The 21,596-nt window shown below is 36.9% G+C and overlaps 1 protein-coding gene across 3 annotated transcripts; it reads left to right on the top strand.

Annotated features, from left to right (window-relative positions):
* Window positions 1-896: 896 nt before the first annotated feature.
* Window positions 897-19,491, top strand: LOC117420742 (NAD kinase 2, mitochondrial-like). 3 transcript variants are annotated; one of them, XM_059024864.1, is made up of 12 exons: window positions 897-1,016; window positions 4,182-4,270; window positions 4,645-4,733; window positions 9,357-9,438; window positions 12,460-12,543; window positions 13,070-13,206; window positions 13,683-13,764; window positions 14,706-14,849; window positions 15,399-15,454; window positions 15,546-15,599; window positions 15,919-16,042; window positions 16,811-19,491. In XM_059024864.1, exons 2-12 carry the CDS (start codon window positions 4,188-4,190, stop codon window positions 16,944-16,946), a joined length of 1,071 nt encoding a protein of 356 aa, XP_058880847.1. In that variant the 5' UTR covers window positions 897-1,016; window positions 4,182-4,187; the 3' UTR covers window positions 16,947-19,491. The 3 variants fall into 3 exon arrangements, with proteins under 3 accessions (XP_058880847.1, XP_033890212.3, XP_033890213.3); XM_034034321.3 differs by lacking the exon at window positions 897-1,016 and adding an exon at window positions 1,068-2,032; XM_034034322.3 differs by lacking the exon at window positions 897-1,016 and adding an exon at window positions 1,070-2,032 and having other exon boundaries at window positions 14,754-14,849.
* Window positions 19,492-21,596: the final 2,105 nt, after the last annotated feature.

The following is a 21,596-nucleotide window of genomic DNA, read 5'->3' as shown; positions in this document are numbered from 1 at the left end:
AGACAGTGAGATTCATCTTAACAGTGAAGCCAGTTGCATAATAATAGTAATTTGATGGACAGCCTGTTTACACATAAATACATGAGCTACATTAGCTTTTGTGTCTCTGTTTTTATCCAATAATCCAACCTTAGCAGTGTTGCCAGATCCTCCTCAAAATAACCTCTAGATGAATGAAAGAAAACCTTTAGAACTGCCCCTAATACCGCTAGGAAAAAAAAAAATTTAATATGAGGGCTCAAGTTCCTGTTTTTCTAATTGTAAACACAAAGAATTAGGCTGGTGAAATGTTCAATACATACTGAATTTATTAAGAGACACTGAAATCCAACTTTAAAATAATTCCAGAAGCACATTATATTAAGTCCTATTACAGTAGATTCTTGTTAATTGCATAGCTCAGGTGCCTAACAGTTTTATGCAATTAACCAGCATTTACAATTATCAGTAACATATACAGTGTAATACACTTAATTGTATACCATATAATTGCATACAACTGTGAAGTACATTTCTTTTGAAAATGTATGTTCCTTATTTTGGTTAAATGTATAAAACTGTTAGTCACATGGGATATGCATTTCAGAAGAATCTACTGCATGTGCATTTTCATAGGACATGTGATTCATGTGCTTTAGAATGCACTGTACTTGTATAATTCTTAAACCTCCAGTAATATTATATTGGCACACCATGGCTACATATATATATATATATATATATATATATATACACACATACAAAAAATCTGTAAATGTAATTGTTTATTGTTTGTTATTAGCACCGCCCTGCAGGTCCAGTATGCCTAACGACATAACATTAACAGAACATAAACAACCAATCATACTCACCCACACACAGAGAACACGCAGAGTGGCCACGCCCCCCCTGCTCATGCCACCGTTCTAACTGAGAGCTGTGTGCTGTCAGTCACGTGCCCAGCAACGCAACACAGATGCTCAGTGTTAAAATATCTTGTCTTTAACCCAGGACTTGCATATCACAGGAGAGTAAAAGTGAGTAAACTCAGTATCCCTTTTATGAGGAGTGGGTAAATGCTATATTGCCACATTAAAAATTGAGTTTCCTCTGTTAGCGTTAACTCGAAGTTGCAGTTCCCGCCCCTTGCCCTCTGACATGGGACGTACTGAACGTGCTGGAAAGATGGCGGCGTTTGTGCTATCCTGGGAACTTGTTTAACTTACGAGATAAAAAAAGAGCTGTTGCACTCTATTCATAGGCAACATAAACAAATATATATATATATATTACACATTTTGGTCACAGGAAGTAAAATCTGGTAAAAACAAACAAAAAAAGAAACACCCATATATGCTGAGAAAAAAAATACTTAGATACCACCTGTCTGACTGTACTGTCAGAGCGAGATCGGGGGTGTGGGACTGGAACTGACCTTGTCTAGTTACTGGTGGGTTTAGTCTGTTATACTGCTAGTGAAGGAAAAAAAAAGGCTGGAATGTTACATTTTCTATTGTATGAGTATAACTACTACTTTTAGATAAACAGCATTTGAATAGGATAGTGTTGCCAGCCACTCCCTATTTGATTATGTTAATTTTATTCTGATTATTTGATTGTGGATATGTCTTGCTTCATGTGTACGGGCTGACGTGAGTGAGGCTCTAAATTACGCCTGAGCTAGAAGATTTGACTACCGGTAAACCCTTTAGGAATATTAATAATAATAATAATAATAATAATAATTAAAAAACAAATAAACAAAATCAGATGAATTAGTTTAGAAGAGCAGTGTGTAAGCATGACCTACCGTAAATTATTCAATTATGTGTGCGTTGCAAGACCAGCTGTCTCTGTTTTAAAGTGGAAGGACAATGTCTTTCTTTCTGTACCTCTGGTGCTTGGAGTTCGCTATGTTTTTACAAATAGCTCTGAAGGTAATGCTGGATTTAAACCTGCGAAAGTAGCTGTGGTAACAAAAACAACCAGATGTGAGTTTGAACAACAGAGATACAGGTATTCTGGGCTTTCTGAACAGGATCTGAAGCAACTGGTAAGTAGCTCCGTCTCAAACACTGGACATATGCTTACGCTGGGTTATGTGGAGTGTGCTGTAAATGTGTGTATGGGCGCTGTATAGTAATATAGCACTATTGCTAAATCCATTTGCACACTCAACACTAATACATCTAGTCCACATAGGTAATAAAGTGACTCATTTGTGGTCAGTAAGTGATATGGTAATGTCGACAGGGAATAAACTTGACGGTGCCTATAACACCACTGATGTGTGTATAGAGGAAATCGGCTTTGTAAGTGAAAAAAACAAATGGCCCATGTACCATGTATTTATAACACTGATTTAAACATCCCCCATTGTGTTACCCCAAACCAAGCCGCAACCTAATCATTATCAACAGTTATTACTGGGAAACCAAGAAGATTGGTGTTGATTTAAATAAGGGAGTAACTCCATTGATTTGCACTTCAGTGGAATGCACAGCTTATTTTACTTAAATGCAGCAGTTGGTATCTCTATGTTTACAATAAGCTCCAGTCAATAGTTGAACAATCACAAATTAGAACAGTTAAATTGTTTATACTTCTACAAAACAGTTTTGTATGGCTTGGGTGCACTATTGCAACAAGCTAGCTATTAGGGCAGTACCAGAAACTGCACTATTTGAGAGGGCATGGTGTCACAGAGAGTGACTTCCCTGTAGTATTAAACCTCAGTAACTAGGGACCCAGGTCTTTGCTTTATTAAAAATTACAAATAGACTTGTGCAAAGTATATTATCTTTGATCTGGGCAATTGTCCTCTATTTGCCAATCAATGTTTTGAGTAGAAGACTAACAATGAAAAAGACTACTTGGCTGATACTGTCAGCTGTACAACAGTGTATTGACAATGTAGCGACTCCATGAAAATGCATACTGTATGCTGAAAAGGCAGGTTTAAATGGTAGTACCTAGTAATCGGTCTTAAGCATGGTTTACAGTGTAAAGGACTCCACACAATGGACGCGATGCGGTTTGTCCTGTGATGAAATGGTACTTTCGTTGCGACGCAAACCTTTCACACCAGTGGCGATAGGCACGCAGTGTGATAGTTGACTCTCCTCTGATTGACATGGCAATGAGGGAGAACATCTGGCAGTCCATTTCCAGGGAACTCGATATAGCTGGTGTGTACGATTTAGTTTACTGAAATAAGTATTTTGAAAAGCTGAAGACGTCACCCAGACCACCCTAGTTCTGTAGCCAACAAAAAAGGATTCAGAAACATAGTGGTAGGCAAAACGTACATTAAAATGCCACATTAAATGCTAGTATAAATATTTTGACTGAATTAAAATGTTATCTTTTTTTTTTTTCTCTCCAAACCGACTAGCCTATATGTAGAGTTTGTTTAAATCAGGAGTTGTAGAGTGTTTTGTCATGGGATAACCAAGTGATAATGTTATTAATACTAAAAAGAGATACACAAGTCACTACTTTAAAGGGTAGTATCTGTGCAGGCAGTTTAAAGAATCAATATCACATCTATCTATGTTCTAACAGTACCTGTGAGATGTATTGGACCTTGCTGCATTGTTTCCTAACATCCCGGATAACTTGAAATAAAGTTCAGTACTTGAGTTTGAGTCGCTTTGATCTGTCCTGAAGCATGGTTGCAATGTTGCTCCTGTCCCAGAATTAGCATCTTCGATCTCCGTTGAGCATACTGTTAATAGCAAGGATTCAAACAGATTTGCACCGCTGGCTACTGTGTATTTTGTTTAATCCCCATAGGACCAAGTAACCTAATTTTATAATAAGAGGCTAAAGTAAACATTATGATCTGTAAAGACAAACAGAATACAAAAGCTGTCCAGGATAAACCATGCACTAGTACAGATGAAGCAACAAGCTTGTTGCAAAACTAGTATCAACAAACAAATTGTGCAACCTGAATACACAATTAGCCCACAGGGTTGTATTTCTATTGGTTTCCTTTCAAAAATTTCAGCAGCCCCCTCATAATTTCTCATTCCAAAAGATTTCAGTCTAGATAGAGCCAATTTACTTTTAATTGAATAGCACCAATGGGAAAGTGGACTTTTAGGGGTACTGTAACTGAAGAGTTGCATTTGTCTATAGCACAATTAAAAAACAATGCTTTTAAAGTTTTTTTTGTTTGTTTATTAAATGTTTTCTAGCTCGCAATGAAAGGCTCAAGCTACAGTGGACTGTTGGAGCGCCACAGTATCCACACTAAGAATGTGGAGCACATTGTTGACAGTCTACGGTAAGAGCGGACAGACCATATAGCCACACATGAACATTTATTAACACGGGACCGAGTGTCTTGTTTATTAAAACACAACCCAGTGTCTTGTTTGTTCAACAGAACCCAATGCCTTGTGCATATACAAGGTGATTTAGAAGTCATGATACAAATGGGATCAACACATTAATTTATGGACAACCACAGAAGTTACTGTTCAGACTGTATATTCTACCCACAGCTTAAAAAAAATCCAGTATTCCACTAACACAATTAGTTGATGTTTGGGAATTTAGTGAGCCCTTCTATCTTCCTTCAAAAGTTGATCTTTTTCTCTTCGACTGAATATCTATCACACTTCATCCTTCATCTGCTCACTTTTGTCTCCTGCCCAGAAAGGAGGGGATTGAGGTCCGACTGGTGAAAAGAGGGGAATACAATGAAGAGATTGTCCAGTGGGCTGATGCCATTGTATCTGCCGGTGGTAAGTAATGGCCATGATGGCCCATCACCTTAATGGCTTTGCTATTGAAGGTTCTTCAGAACTGCTTTTATTGATTTTATTTTTTCTTGGACATTGAAAACGTATTTAACATGATGTAAGTCAGGGTTTCCCCTGGGTTCTAGATTTTTGTAGTCACTAGTGACTAATCCTTTCTAAAAACATTAGTCACTCCAGATATTCAGTAGTCACTACTGGCGCACAGCTCAAGTTTTCAAGGGTGTTATGAGTCCTGTTTTTATTTTATACCTTAAATCACTGTATTGACCAAAACAATTATTTAATTAAACCATTTTAATAATGCTCTACAGTTTAAATAAATTGGTAATTTACAGCTGTAAAATTTTAGAACATTAAAACTCAAGAACCAGATTTATTTGCCCTGAAAAGCTACATACAGACACAGAATGCATTATGAATTACTTATACCATGTATTTCTTTTTACAATAAAAAGAAAAAAAAACAGTGTTAGAATATTATATACAACCCATGGAAACAGAGTTTTGCAATAAGGCTGAAACTTTGCTGCTTGTTTTCTTTTTCTGTTATCTGACGCTTGTGAGCTTTGTTTGTTCTTTTTTTTCTGGTGTTCCGAATCCAAGTCTTCATTTTCTACAACGTGTTGTTCTGTTTGTCATTGAAACAAATAAATATCGACTTGCAGGCATGAACGCACACAGGAAATAAAATAAGTTAAAGACTAGGCGTTTAGTTTTTAAAATGTCTTTTTTTGTATCCCAGACAGACTGCAGTAACCGCCCAACTGTTTATATTACATTTAAACAACAGGGCTTATTTAAAATGTACATATTTAATATGTAAATGAGCCGTGTGTGCACTGAACGCTCTGTCACAGCACATCAGTCTGGTGTTAGCGATTAAACGTTGATTACATGACAAAAGTTTGCAATAGATTGGCAAGTGGTACTGGATAAAATGCGTTGTCTGCCATTTCAGAATTTTTCTCGAGTAACCCCCAGGGGTACGTGTACCCCAGTTTGAAAACTGCTAGAAGAAACCACATTACCAACAGATACAGTTTAATAGTAGTAGTATTTAAATGCCGTTGTCCTGACTGGTAAATTCTTCCAGCTTCCCCTTTTATTTTGACAATTTCCATATAAAAAATGGCATTTTTATCTTGACGTTTTTTATTCTTAGCCACCACGTAAATATTTGGACAGTTTTCAAATCAATTGTTGCTTTATTTTTACAACACACGTTGGTGTTGTTGATAATATGATAAACGCGTATATCTGCTTCAGGTTAAACGATGGCCCGTGTTACACAGAACACTATAAAATGTCAAATATACACTGTGTATTTCGTTGGTTTTGTGGATTTGCTATGTTTTTAACTTATTTTAATACTGCAATAATGATATGGTTTTAAAAATGCTACTTACCAAAACCATGCTGCACATGAACTGTATTACATAATAATTTCCTTTATTCCGATTCCAGTGGTGTTTTCTCAATGCAAGATGTATTGTAGGCATATATACAGTGCCGTATAAAACCACATACACTGTATATATATAATTTTATCATGCTCGTTATAGGCCTACTGGCGAAATGGTCAAGAGACAGTTGGTGCTTAACACATATGGAATAATTCTGGCCCTGAATTTTAGCATTTTTGGTCATAGAAAAGACACATTTCACATATTTTATAACGTTACCGTAGGCTTTTTTTTTTTTTTTTTTTTTTTTTGTCAATGATGCGGTTTTCGTTTCACAAATCTTCTGCACACAGTATTTTTAAGCACAACTATAATAACCTACATTTCAACAGTCACTGCCGAAGGTGATTACTTATTCTTCCAGAAGTAATGGTTGGGTGTAACAGGGATACGAGGTTATATTTGCGCAATATGAAACTGAGGCGCTGATTGGCTGACTGCATTTACGTCGCCTACCACGGGATGAGAACGTTGCAGAGTCAATGAATCGATGAGGCCGATGCGCTGATCTCATCAGAAGCAGTGACTCTATGGTTTAGCGATCCCTTCTTTTCAAGAAAGAGACATTGTGTGTGACTTTAACAAAAGGGATTTTTTTTTATAGTACAAACAGAAACGATCGTCACTAGTGACGATTCCACTTTTTTTTTTGTCGTCACTTTCAAAAAACATTCGCAAATTACGAGAGTGACGAGCGACAGCGAAACCCCTGATGTGAGTGTAGGTCATGGTGGCAGTCACTGGTACTGACATTGCTGCAGCAGTGAAAATGGCCTCCATTTGTAGGCTCTAGTTGTATGCTGGGTCTAGCAAACAATAACTGATATGACCATGTCTCTTTCACTATTAAGGAAAGACACTTTATACTGTATTGTTCAAATCAATTCCCCAAGTGCAAAGAAAAATCTCCCCCCACTGATTTAGTGGAACAACACCAAAGAAAAGAAAGGTAACACAATTAATCACAGATAAAATATGAACGGTTTTAGTTTGGTTGATCACAACAGGTTTTGTATTAATTCACATTGTGAGTTATTGACTGGTGCTCAATCATGTAAACAAGGGTAACTGAGGGAGCGCTTTGCTTTGTGTTGAGTAATCTACACATTTTATTCCATTGAATTAAAACCTAACAACACCAAATATCTTAAAGGGAATTATTTAAATAATACGTGTAACTACACATCCATACTGCTGTTCTTAGTGGGGATCATTTTTGATGTTCTTGTGGTTTGGCAAAAACAGAATTTAAACCCGTACAGAATGTGACCGTCTTCAGATTGATTTATCTTTTTTTTTTTTTTTTTTTTTTTTAAATTTAGTCATCGCCAATTTTTTACCCCGATTTTTTATCCCCAATTGTTATCTGTATCCTTGGCTCACCGCTCGCAACCCCCCCGCCGACTTGGGAAACGGCGGCTGGAACACGCGTCCTCCGAAACGTGCTCCTGCCAAGCCGTCATTTTTCGCACTGTAGATCCACTGCAATGCCACCAGACCTATAGTCTGATGCGCGGTGAGCCGTGGATTCCCCTGCCGACCTAAGCCATCCCTACCTGGGCAGTGCTCAGCCAATTGTGCGCCGCCCCCTAGGAACTCCCGGTCACGGTCGGCTGTGACATAGCCTGGATTCGAACCTGCTATCTCCAGGCTATAGGCAACATCCTGCACTCCGCGCGGAGCGCCTTTACTGGATGCGCCACTCGGGAGCCCCTCAGATTGATTTATAATTAATTTGGAGAGGTCACATGTGTATAAACCTGCAGCTTTGGCTGATCGGCGAGTGTGTTCAGAGGAGGAACAAGACGTGAGTGAAATATAAACTAAAATAAATCATTTCAGTTGCTATTCTTGGTTTATACCAGCACAATACTTGTGTGTTTTGTGTCTGTTTATCCGTCTCTTTTGGTCAACGTGCCTTTTTGTTTGTATAAGTGTTTTGTTCTGTTTTGTTTAAACTTTGTATTTATTAATAAAACGTGCCGCAGCGCCTTCATACCCCAGTGCTGTCTCTGTGTGTGCTACTGACGTCACCACACAAGCCAGCCTGTTCACAACCGCTTACCAGGGCTCACTACATTGACAAACCAAAAAATACGTTGTATTTTCATCGTGCAAATTACAATATCTGTTACTGTACCTGCTATATAATTAGTGTTTTTTTTTTTGTTACCCCTTCTGTGATCTTTGTGGAGTGTCTGTGTTTTTAAAACATTTAAATAAAGGGACCGTTTCACAAGGAAGCCTTTGGTTTCTGTGTGTTTGAAGCACACATTAGATTTAGAACTGGGTCACGGCACATAAGAAGAGTCCAGCTCTTCTACCCAGTTTAAGCAGCACACTGAAAGCAGAGGATCCCTTTAGTGATTATGACCTCAATCAGAGGCAAATCACACGGTGAGGGTTGAGAAATAAAAGTGAAAAATATGACCGTGTCTATTAAAATAGAGCAGTAATGGGGCAAAAGGATAACCGTTATCCTAATTGACATTTATTTCTAGGATTTACAGGAGGCGTTTATTATAGCATTGCTAAATCCACTTTGGTTGATGATCCAATTTAAGGCCAATTTTTCTTAAACCATGTAACTGTTTGGCTATTGATATTAAAACTGACTGCAGGAAAACATATATGTAAAGGGGCTTGGGTATCCGCTGATAGAGTGAGACAGAGGATTGCAATTGCAAAAGCCGACAGAAGAGCCAGGGTTTTATTTATCTGCTGACACATATAATACAATATTGTAGTTGCAGGGGACTGTAATACCATGCACCATCACTGAGCTATCAGCAATGGTATCACTCAGGGTGGCGTTGCTTTTTCAGTGGGACTGTAGTGTCTACCAAGCGATAGTAAACAAGCATCATTATACAAAAACGGCAAACAAAACTAGAAAGCATAAGTTATATTTAGCCATGCATTACTACTGCTATACAGGAAAGTACAGGAAAACTCTACTGTCACATATTAAGCTATATGAAGCTGCTCGATTTCACCACCCTACTCATCCTGGCTAAAGAACAAGAGTGTGTGTGGAAATAAATCATATTACCTTCCTGATATTAACACATACCTGACAAAACTGGTCAGGATTGGTTATGTGTGCTTGTTGAAATTAGTCAAAACTGGTCTTGCCTTACAGGTGACGGCACCATGCTGCTGGTGGCCAGCAAAGTTACGGACCGCTTTAAACCAGTTGTGGGAGTGAACACCGACCCAGAAAGGTAAAGACTATTGTGAAAAACAGGAATGCTTTAGGCTACAAAAGATTATTCATTACAAGTTTACTGCTTGTTGTTTCTTCAAACAGATTACACAATTGATTTCACATAATTGGTTAGTAGTGGCAGTGGATTTAGTTCAAGTGGTATCAGATAGTCTGTTTTTAAAACAAACAAGAGGAAAAGAAGAGATAAAGTATGCCAACCAGAGGTACTAGGAGATAACAGATTAATTGACATTTAAAAGGGAATTGTAAAAGCAGATTGCAAATGACATATGATTGTGTGTGAGTGTTCTGAGCTACAGAACATGCCTACTGAGTTCCAGTGTGTTTCAGTGTTCAAATGTCAGACACCGCTACCAGTAACACAAGGACATCATATTTTAAGCAATACGTCATGTGTAAAGTGTTGCTTATTCAAGAGATGTTAACCTGTGCATTTTTTTTGTGAAGATCAAAAATCATATCTCTTATAAAGTGGTGCTTTTCCATCCCAGTCCTGAGGACCTTTTTCATTCCAACTGAGCCCTCAATAACTTAACTAGACCCTTAATTGAAATGATAATTTTTTAATCATCAATCAGTTTTAATTGTTTTCAACTCTTAAACAGTTGCAGAGTTCAAGTTACTTATAAAATGTTGTAGCTAACTTTAAATCTGCAACTGTTTACGAGTTGGGGTGTGTTCAATAGGCAGTGCGCTCCAGAGCGTTACGTGGAGCTTTCTATTGAACGACCCGCACACGGAGAGCGCTACATTACAGTAGTGAGTCAAGCTCAAAGCTGCCTCGCTGGAGGTTCAAAATGGCCAACCTGCATTATCAATGTGGTGGCTGCAAATAGATTTTTTCAAATATTGATTTGTATGACCAACACGTGTGTGAAGTAATATTTTTGTTGTCATTTTAGCTTTTTAAAACTGATTTTGATGTTTTTTTAAAGTGACGATTGAATTAGAAAAGGAAACATGGACTATTTATAACTTGACAAATTGACTCGCGCCTCAAGATGTTAAACCAAAACAAGGGTCAGTAACTTTATTACAAATATGCAGTGGTAATTACATTTAAAAAAAAATTATATATATATATATATATATATATATATATATATATATATATATATATATATATATATATAATAAAAAAATTGCAAAACTTGCTTAAAAAAACTTGCAACTGTTTTAATACACAGAGATTTCTTGCCTGCTATTGTGAAACTGCTCGCGGCTAACAGACCGTTCAATAACTGCTAATATATGTTACAGGGCGCCACGAGAGAGTGCTCTGCTATTGAACACAGAGCTGAAAATAATTAAAAAGGTATAATTAAGCAAATTATCAGTTCAATTAAGGGTCTGGTTAAGTAACTGAGAGCTTAGTTTGAATGAAAACCAGCAGACACAGTGGGTCCCCAGGAACCACTGTTATAAGGGACACTCGGCTCTTAAGGACTTGCCCCTTTCTGACCACCAGATGTCATAAGAACATAAGAAAGTTTACAAACGAGAGGAGGCCATTCGGCCCAGCTTGCTCGTTTGGTTGTTAGTAGCTTATTGATCCAAGAATCCCATCAAGCAGCTTCTTGAAGGATCCCAGGGTGTCAGCTTCAACAACATTACTGGGGAGTTGGTTCCAGACTCTTACAATTCTCTGTGTAAAAAAGTGCCTCCTGTTTTCTGTTCTGAATGCCTCTTTATCTAACCTCCATTTGTGACCCCTGGTCCTTGTTTCTTTTTTCATGTCGAAAAAGTCCTCTGGGTCGACATTGTCAATACCTTTTAGAATTTTGAATGCTTGAATCAGATCACCGCATAGACTGAACAGATTAAATTCTTTTAGCCTGTCTGCATACGACATGCCTTTTAAGCCCGGGATAATTCTGGTCACTCTTCTAGTAATAGCAATATCCTTTTTGTAACGAGGTGACCAGAACTGAACACAATATTCTAGATGAGGTCTTACTAATGCATTGTAAAGTTTTAACATTACTTCCCTTCATTTAAATTCAACACTGACATTTCTGAGTCAACATAAACTCCTAGGTTTTTTTCATAGATTCCTTCTTCAATTTCAGTATCTCCCATATCAGTGCTGCCCAAACACAGTCCTGGAGAGCCCCTATCCAGTAAGTTTTGTAAGTCACCCTAAATCGCTAATTTCTGGTATCACATGGAAGACTGTGAACACATGGAAGTTATTGATCAATTAAGCAAATAACTTGTTCAATTAAGGGAACTCTGGTCATTGGGCAGTTTACATGCTGGAAAATGTCATGACTTGTTTACTGTCATGACTTATTTAAGGTGGTACGGTCTGGATAAACAATTTTAGTTAGTTTTGGTTTAGGTTTAGTTTCATGTTTGAATACAAATGTAATACATTATACAAAAATCAAATACAACATAAAGTTTCAAAGCAGGAATTTGGTTTGTTAAATTAAACAAACCAAAACTATCTAACATTATAATTCAGCTGCACCACCTTAAATAAGTCATGACAGTAGACAGATAAGTCATGACATTTTCCCAGCATGTAATCCAGGCCATTGAGGGCTGAAAAGGGTAGTTCATTTTTTGTACCAAATGATCTCTAAATGACTTCATTTAATAAATCACCTGCTTAATTGATCACAATGAAATTGTTCCAGCTGTTAAGAAATTGATGATTAAAGGTTACCTATAAAACCTGCTGGATAGGGGCTCTCCAGGACTGGGTTTGGGCAGCACTGTCCCATATGATATTTATCATGCACATTTTTATTGCCTACGTACAGTACCTTACACTTTTCTCTATTAAGTGTCATTTGCCATGTGTCTGCCCAGTTCTGAATGCTGTCTAGATCATTTTGAATGACCTTTGCTGCTGCAACAGTGTTTGCCACTCCTCCTATTTTTGTGTCGTCTGCAAATTTAACAAGTTTTCTTACTATACCAGAATCTAAATCATTAATGTCAGTGTTGCCCCATGTGATGTTATATATAATCAGGGTTCACAATATTCCTTCAAATTCTTTTACTGTAGATCTGAGGGGCATCTGTGCTTGCCCGTGCGCTACACAAGTTCCTTTCCAGAAGCCCTGCAGAAACTTCAGCGAGGAGAATTCAGGTTGGTGTCTGGAACTGTGGACGTTAAGCCAAAATAAACATGTAGCTACTAGAGAGTATCATGTACTGAACAGAATAGAACAGTGTGCAGTACTATAGCCTGCAAGTTATTGGTGGCTTGAATACTATTAATTATAACCTTGAACGGTTACCATGTAATTAATGTCAGTATGTTTTTAGACTGTAGAGATAATCATGATCAATGGCATCCACATGTTTTTTTTTTGGAAGGAATGGTATAAAAACCCATTCCCTGTTCAGTCATACACATATCTGCATAGCCTAATAATACAGTGTACAAGTACATACAACCTGATACAGATCAACACTTTTTATTGGGCTTTTTGTGGGTGGTTGTTCTGTTGCATTTTAAAGAATGCATTGTAATAATGCTTTAAGTTCAGTTTTTGGATAAGGTAAAACTGAGAAGAAACTAACATTTTGGCTATAAGGCAAATCTTTGAAGGCTCTTGCTTTTTTTTCTGCTTGGCCTTGTGTTGAGTTGTTGATTTGGTTTACACCTCTAGGTGGCAGTGGCGTCACAGGAGCCGGATTTACCTGGAAGGAACTGGAATAAACTTGACCCCCGTGGATCTGCATGAGCAGCAAATGAGCCTTGAGCAGCACAGCAAGGCACACAGGATCAGCATGAACTCTAACCACAGTAGGTTAGGAGGAGGGAGTCGAGAGAGACACACACACACACACACACACACACACACACACTACACTGTGGCTGCGTATGCTAGTAACTAGCTTATAACCAGAATAATAATTATTTCTAAGGCGCTGCAGACTAAGGTAACTGTCCCTTTTCACAAATATGAAGCTGAAACATAAAGTGGATAAACATCTATATAAATATAATATATCAAATTAAATGTTTTTATAAACCAGTCCAATTAAAGTTTCAACACATCCCCCTTGTATGGCAATTAACTCTGAAAGTCCATGTCTGTCTTTCTCTTGAAAAAGCATGTATTTACTTTATAAACGTGGAACTGGGTGCATCAGTCCACTAAAGACAAAAACAAGCTGCCACGCTGGCCCACAGTATTTCTTTCTTTGTCCTGTGTAAGTTGGGAACGTCCATGTTCAACATTGCAATGCCTGTGCACATACATGTCTTTTCCATTGCAGAGTCAGGGGAGACTTCTGGACCACACCTTCTCCCTGTTAGAGCCTTGAATGAGGTCTTTATTGGGGAGTCGCTGTCTTCCAGGTACAGTCTGTACAAAAGCGCAGTCTATGTTTCTTTATTCCACAGATGCATGGTTGAATCTATATAAAATGCTAATCAAATATTTAAACATTCTTTTACTCTCAGGTACTGCAAATGTAAGATATAAATTGGTTTTATTCCCAGGTGTCTTTACATTATAATTTGGGACTGTAATTGATACTGAAAATGAGCCTGTTTAAAATAAATAAATAAATAAATAAATAAATAAATAAATAAATAATGTAGCAATAACTTCCTCTTTCACTAAGATTGCTGTATGATAACTAATTAAATAGTGTCTTATACTGAAAAACAAATGCATAGATATACATAGAAGTGTATTGGACTAGTTTACTGGTTTGCTGTTTTGAGTTGTCTTTGAGTTATCTTTCATAGACCTGTATATAGATCTGAAGAGCTGAAAGAGTTAATTCCAGCTTGACCTAATAGAATTACTAGCAACACTCTCAAAGGGGTACTTCAATTTAAAAAAAAAGTTTGGTATTAGATGTGAACTATTTATAGTTTCCTTTCTCAAGTAAATGGAGCATTTTACTACAAGTAAGGGTGTGTAGAAAATTGATGTGGCTTTCCCTTAAAAAAAAAAAAAAAATGCAATTTCAAAATTCAGCCAGATGTGTTAAGTGAAAACGTTCAAAGAACACACAATTATACCATTTGGATCTGTGTATTAAGTTTAAAACAGACAAAATCTGAATTAAAATATTTTAAAGGGGAAGCTAATTAAGCAGTAATACGCTTTCCTCGCCCCTGGTAATGTGTGACCTACAATCAGTGTTAGTACATGATTCTTGTTAAAAAAGTGTGTCTATGTCCTATGTCGTATTTCTTTTACCCCCCTTGCCCCCTGACTAGCAGACTGATGACCCCTCCCCTCCAGCCTGCCTGCCTGATGTGGAAATGTGTTCTGTCTTGTGCAGGGCGAACTATAAATCCTACAAACCCCGTTTCACATTCTCGCTTCATAGGGCCTCGTATTACGAGATCTCAGTGGATGATGGACCCTGGGAAAAGCAGAAGAGCTCTGGGGTCAATGTGTGCACTGGAACAGGATCCAAAGCCTGGTACACCACACTAACACTGTTCTCTCCCCTCCTGAGAATTAGCACATACAGTCAAGAACTTACCGAGTCTGGTCTTGGTCTTGTGTTCTTGTTGTAGCTCCTCAACAGTTGTGACTCAAATTAATTTTACTACAATACCCACTATGCCCCATATGATCAATAGTCCTGCAGCATCATCAGCACTGATAAAGTGAAGATCTGCCTGTTTATAAGCAGTCATGACAATACTGACATCAACATTTCCAGCATTTTATTTTGTAATTTTTGTAATTTAAAAAATCCTATTTGGATCAGAAGTAGTACATTCAATTTAAAGGAGAGTACAAACTTTGCACATTGCTAATTAGCAAATGTACAGAAGAGTTACCTGAATTTCATGCACAGAACATTCGTTTTTCAACATACTGTGAATATAGTCAATTGTATGTCCATCTGTACATAGAACACCCTTACATTTTCTTAGGTAACTTGTGAATGTAATTGTGATGAAGCTGATACCTGTAATGTGTTTTCACATCCTTTGGTGTATGTTGTAATTTTCTTGTACAGGTCCTGCAACATTAACAAACTTGCATTCCAAGCAGTGGAAGATGTTCTTAAAATGGGTAAGCCCAGGAAGTAATCTCCAAAAGTGCATGTTTAAAAAGGGCGTTGTGACTGGTACACACATATCTTTTGTTTTTTTTCCCCCTTCAGGCAACAAGCTAGCCGGGTTGAATCTTACTTTGGACAAGGAGCAAATCGAAAAAGGTAGAGTGATAAAGCACCTGGGTGTTACGTTCAAGCAATTACATGGCCGTGATTTCACAAATAACTAGTGATTGTTAACATATAAAATAGTACATGACTCCAAATGCCACTAATTTTAAATCTTATGATATTTGGAATCGTTCTGACTGGTCTAGGTTCTGTTTCTCCCGAATATTTACTGAAAAATTGGAAACTTTGAAGAGAATCCAAGAAAACACCAAGTATAGTAGCTGGCATATTGCTGTCTGCACAGCACAAGTTGCTTTAATGGTGATCTTGGGACTGTGTACTATTGTATGAATTCATCCCATACCTTTAGTTACAGAGGAGTACAATGAGTCCCTGGTGTTTAATCCTGAAGAGCCCAAGATGTTATTCAGCGTGAGGGAACCAATTGTTAATCGAGTCTTCTCAAGCAGTCGGCAGCGTGGCTTCACTACAAAGTAAGATCTATCACAGTCTTGCTGAATTTTCTCTTTGAACACATACCCCTTTTCCAGATTGTGTTGCCTCTAATAAATGCCTTTAGATCTGTGTGATACAACAAAAATAAACTGTCCTTAACACCCACAGAGTGGGCCCTATTCACAAAACTTTGAGTGGTTTTTGAAGTGTTTTTAAAAATTCTCTTAGGCTAAACCCCTCTTAAGCAGTTGAACAGCTAAATTGATTTAATTTAGGCTTTAAGCACAGACCTTAAAAAAAGGTCCTTAAGCTGTAAATGTGTTGATTGCTTTTCAAAAATATGTTTTGTCATGAACAGATATCTCTAAATAGTAATACAGTGTGGCTAAATAAGAAAATAAGAAAGTTTACAAACCAGAGGAGGCCATTCGGCCCATCTTGCTCGTTTAGTTGTTAGTAGCTTATTGATCCCAGAATCTCATCAAGCAGCTTCTTGAAGGATCCCAGGGTGTCAGCTTCAACAACATTGGGTCGACATTGTCAATACCTTGTCAATCATTTCTATTTCTGACTTCAGGGTGAAATACAACAAAATAACACTACTGAAGTATTTTAGATTGAGATTATGCTTGTAGTGTGAAAACTAAAACATTGAAAGAGTGAGTGACAAGAGACAAGCTGTACCGTTTCCCCATGAAAGCTACCTATTGTGAGGTTCTATGAAATCCTGTAAATGTTATATACATGTAATAACCCTTGGTATTTTCTTTGTGGTTCTAAGAAGAAATGTTTTTGTTTGCTTTCAGGGTCTGTGTCCGCTCTCGCTGCTGGGATGCCTGTATGGTTGTGGACGGAGGGACGTCCTTCGAGTTCAATGACGGGGCGCTAGCCACCGTACAAATGAATGAGGACGATGCTCTTCTCACTGTTGTACTTGAATAGAAACTGCTGTGCCTCCAAACACATCAGTATCACAAGGATCACACGCTTAGGGCTCTTGCATAACATGGAGCAATGCTGTCGTGTCACCCACTCTGAGGACTGTGGAGAGTCTAGGCTAGAAGCCAGTGGAGTAAAGAAAATAAAGCAAAAGGGGAGGAATGACACTATCCACTTTACACTAAACATTATTTTTATAGGGTTGGTTTGAGATTATCATTTGGATATGGAACTTCAGTCCAACAGGGAAGGTGTTACTTGGTTTGTATAGTATATATTTCATGTGAATAGCACCTCTACTATGCAGTTCCATTTTGTGGAAGTCAGCAATTAATTTTCAGGACTAGCTAATGCTGTCTTAGGTATCTTGGGTCATGCAATCCAAGTTGAATGCTAATCAGGTTCTGTGAAACCAGATGTTTATGTTCTGGTTGACACTTATTTATCCGTTTTGCTACCCTGCTGAGCCGTATAACTCCAAACACGCCCTTGACTTGCAGAGCTGGCCAGTAGGTTCAACCTTATTAGCATTAATCTACATAGAAAAACTGTTGTCCTGAAGTGCAGAAAATATATATTTTTAACTAATAAATGACTCAATAATAGATTGATATATTTTCAACTGTAGCTTAGGTATGGTAAACTTTGTTTTCTTTTTTTATTGTTTGTGGAAGTGTAACTCTGCTTTAGTGAAATATTACTATATATAATATATATATACACACACACACTCACAGTAGATGCGGGTTATTAGCAACCCTGATAAAGACAACTTTCAGTTATTAACAGCATTTTCCCAGGAACCAATCCCGTCCCATAACTTTAATGTTAATGGAATTCTGATATTGGCAACTGCATGCCGCTTATTGACAACTTTAATACTAGTTGCCAGTGCTACTGGGTGCTCTTGCATGATTTATGCGCATACTTCACGCAGCTTTTGTAACGCACTGACTTCACAAGAGCCACAGAATCGTGGCTTTGAAACTGGCTACGAAGCTGCACGCAAAATTGAAGTGGATTTACAGCGGGAGGTGGTACATTGTAAAAAGCAGACAACGTTGGACAATTTCTTATTTTAAAATTGTGTTCTTTAGAATTGTGTAAGTACAACACATTTTTTTGTGTTTGCTTTACTCATTGTAAGGACAATTGTAGTACATCGTTGTGTTGTACTATTTAAGCCTACACATATGAAGTAAACAGTTCTATGTTTGGGTATTTCATGTTTCTCATGTTTAATTTTTTTTAACACTGTCATTTAAAACACATGTATTTCAGTGCCATATTTGTACAACTACAGTATATATCGTTCCATATAAATACACTTGAAAACGGGGGCTTCTCACTTATTGGCAACTTTCGGTTAATGACAACGTTTTGCTGGGAACCGAGAGGTTGTTAATAACCAGCATCTACTGTATGTATATAATCACAATGTAAAAGCTTTTTGGTGATTTAATTACATAAATTTGAGAGCATACTGCACAAAGCAGAGTGAAATACAGCGACGATGTTTGGAAATGGTGAAGAGGTTGAAACATTCACATTCATGTTTCAATGTATTAAGTGATTCTCAAGTAATCTATATCCAGTGTTTCAATCTTCACAAAATAAGAAATAAGTATTATTGTTGTTCTTCTTGTAGTTAAGACCTTGGTGTTGGTTAGTAGGGAGGTCATTTGTATTATCCGCCAAAGAAAAAAAAAGTAACAGCTACCAAGAGCTTGATGTGTTGGATGGGTCTCCTTATGGATTCAGTTCAATTTATCACTGCTTAACCAGGATGTGAAAGCCCTTTGAAATCTGCAATCATCACTAGAAAACATGGTAACCCAAATGATGTTTGCAGTGCAGGATTAATAAAGATTTACTGCCAGCATGTTATGGCTGATACTACTATACATCATAATTCATTAGATTAAAATAAATACTTTCCAGTGATTATACACTATAGTGGTGACCAGCAGAAAATGACAAAGAAGGAAGGAATCAATCGACATTGAAGAAAGGGCTTTAGTTTTGTGGGATTTTATTTTTCCAGAATATGCTTGACTGGTTATTGCTGTGCTTACTGTGTTGTCACTATGGGTTCCTAAAACTGTGCTATGTTTCTCTTAAAGATTATTATTTTTCAGGTCAAAATGTCATTATTTATTAAAAATAAAAATAAGTAATAATTTAAATGAAATTAAAATAACATAAATGTCCATGAATAACAGTATGTAGTGGGAAATTAATTTTAAAAGGTAATTTATGGGTTTATTACCTGGTTGCTGACCATGCTTCCTAGTATGGACAAAGTTACCAAAGTAATGCGATTAGAAACCTGTAAACAAGGCCTTTATTGAGATTTTAAACATTTCAAGATTTACAGATTTCTTTACTGTTTCAATGCTTTTCTTTCGTTTCTTCACATTGTATCAGAATGTTCCAGTTATCTACTGTAAGGGAGTACTTGCTAATACAGCTCTGTTTGGTGGAAAAATGTGCTTAACGTTTTTAAACCCCAACATTTGTACAATGATTAAAGGAATATTTGCTAGCATTTGTTATTTCTTAGTTCTTATTTGCAGTGTGACCCTTTTAACTCTTTTTGCTTTCCATATTTTCAAAACAAAAATGTTGTGTACTTTTTTTTAGCCATGAGCATGTTTTAAAATGTAGACACTACTAATGTAATATCATTTTATCTTGATCAGTGGTTCTTTCTGTGACATGTATGAAGTACACTTGTATTAACAAACCTAAACCGCATTAGGTCTAGCTAATAATGTGATTAAGCAAGAATGGAAGACACCTAAAACTTGTTACCTGTTATGAGGTTCAAAGGAAAATCCATAATGGCTCACAGTGATTCGTGCACTGCAGATACAAATTAATGATAAAAACACTCTGTGTTTGTGTCTAATTTGTAATACAGTGCATGCTAATGAATGATACATCACAAGGTATCTCGTCTTTCTGTAATTGCTGCATTCTTTGTCACAGCCAGACGTAATCCACACATACGCACACAAAGTCCTCAAATTAAACACTCAATGACAAACCCAGTCTAGTATACAAATGTCTAACCATTTCTCTAAATCAACAAGGCGGCTAACGGCTATGGGTGCCCAGGCAGGATTTTACCCCTGAAATATTGATGAAAAAATATTCCCATGACATGAGCAAGTGTACAGTTTCTACTACTATATTTTATAATCATGTGACCATGCAGCTGAGAGCTTTTTTCTCCCCAATATTTCAGTTAATATAAATTAAGCTTTTTATTCATGCATAACTATACAATAGTATTGGTTCAGATGTGTTGGCTACAATGCACAGCATATTCCATAAGTATCTTACAAAATTGTATTCATAACAGCTATAACTGCTAAGATCAGACGATAACTTCACTATTAGTGCAAACTTCCAGTTTGGTTTTGAAATGCTGATGTTGCAGCTGGCCCTGGTTTAAGAAACAATGAAATTAGAAAACTGGTAGTGTTTTTTATATAAACATTTATTTTAACTGTTACAAACATGTAAAAAAACAAACAAGAAAAAACATTTATAAACATTTATAAAAAACACAGATTACATGATTATTGTAAAACAGATTATTTGATGATAGAATTCACACGCATACATTACAGTGTTTAAATGAACTAAAGATTAAGTTACAGATGGATGGAAATAAGACTCTTATTGCATAGGTTGATTAGCGTATAGGTAACAAGTTCAGGAGTATCCAAATTAAACCCATTGTAAAACCAGGACTGGATCAAATTGATATGCAATATAAGTCTTATTTCCATCCGAGTTATCTTAAATGTATTCCTTTTTTTGTTGATATTACATTAATCAAATTAAATACAAAAACATTATGCATGCATTTATTGAAACAGCTTTTGTACTAAAATTATTCAGCTAGATTTTAATGGAAACTGTTATTTTACTGAATGTTTCAGGGTAGACTATTACCACAGTTCCATTCATACAAAACTTTATTATTATTTGTTTATTTAGCAGACGCCTTTATCCAAGGCGACTTACAGAGACTAAAGTGAACTATGCTGCAGAGTCACTTACAACTACGTCCCACCCGAAAGACGGAGCACAAGGAGGTTAAGTGACTTGCTCAGGGTCACACAATGAGTCAGTGGCTGAGGTGGGATTTGAACCGGGGACCTCCTGGTTACAAGCCCTTTTCTTTAACCACTGGACCACACAGCCTCCTATGTGTGGAACTTGCTCTGATTAATTGATTAAAAATGTCAAGATTAAAGTACTTGTCTACATGTAGAGAAACTGTCTCACTAATTTATTAAATCCCAAATTGTACTATTAAGTTTTGTAAAACAATATCTACAACAGCAACACATGAACTTTAATTACATTGATCTAAATATATTGGCTTGAACGCAAAGCATTAGGATTGCCATGGCAAGGATGATCTTAGTCTGACTGTAGTTCAAATGAGAGAGTTCTGGACAGATAGCGTTAGCCAGTGATGAGCATTAGTATATTTAAATATATATTTCTTAGCAGACGCCCTTATCCAGGGCGACTTACAATTGTTACAAGATATCACATTATTTTTACATACAATTACCCATTTATACAGTTGGGTTTTTACTGGAGCAATCTAGGTAAAGTACCTTGCTCAAG

The sequence above is a fragment of the Acipenser ruthenus genome, chromosome 1 (assembly GCF_902713425.1).
Source record: "Acipenser ruthenus chromosome 1, fAciRut3.2 maternal haplotype, whole genome shotgun sequence".
In the NCBI taxonomy this organism is placed as follows: domain Eukaryota; kingdom Metazoa; phylum Chordata; class Actinopteri; order Acipenseriformes; family Acipenseridae; genus Acipenser; species Acipenser ruthenus.
The sequence above is the reverse complement of the archived record's forward strand: the minus strand, read 5'-3'. Positions and strand labels throughout refer to the sequence as shown.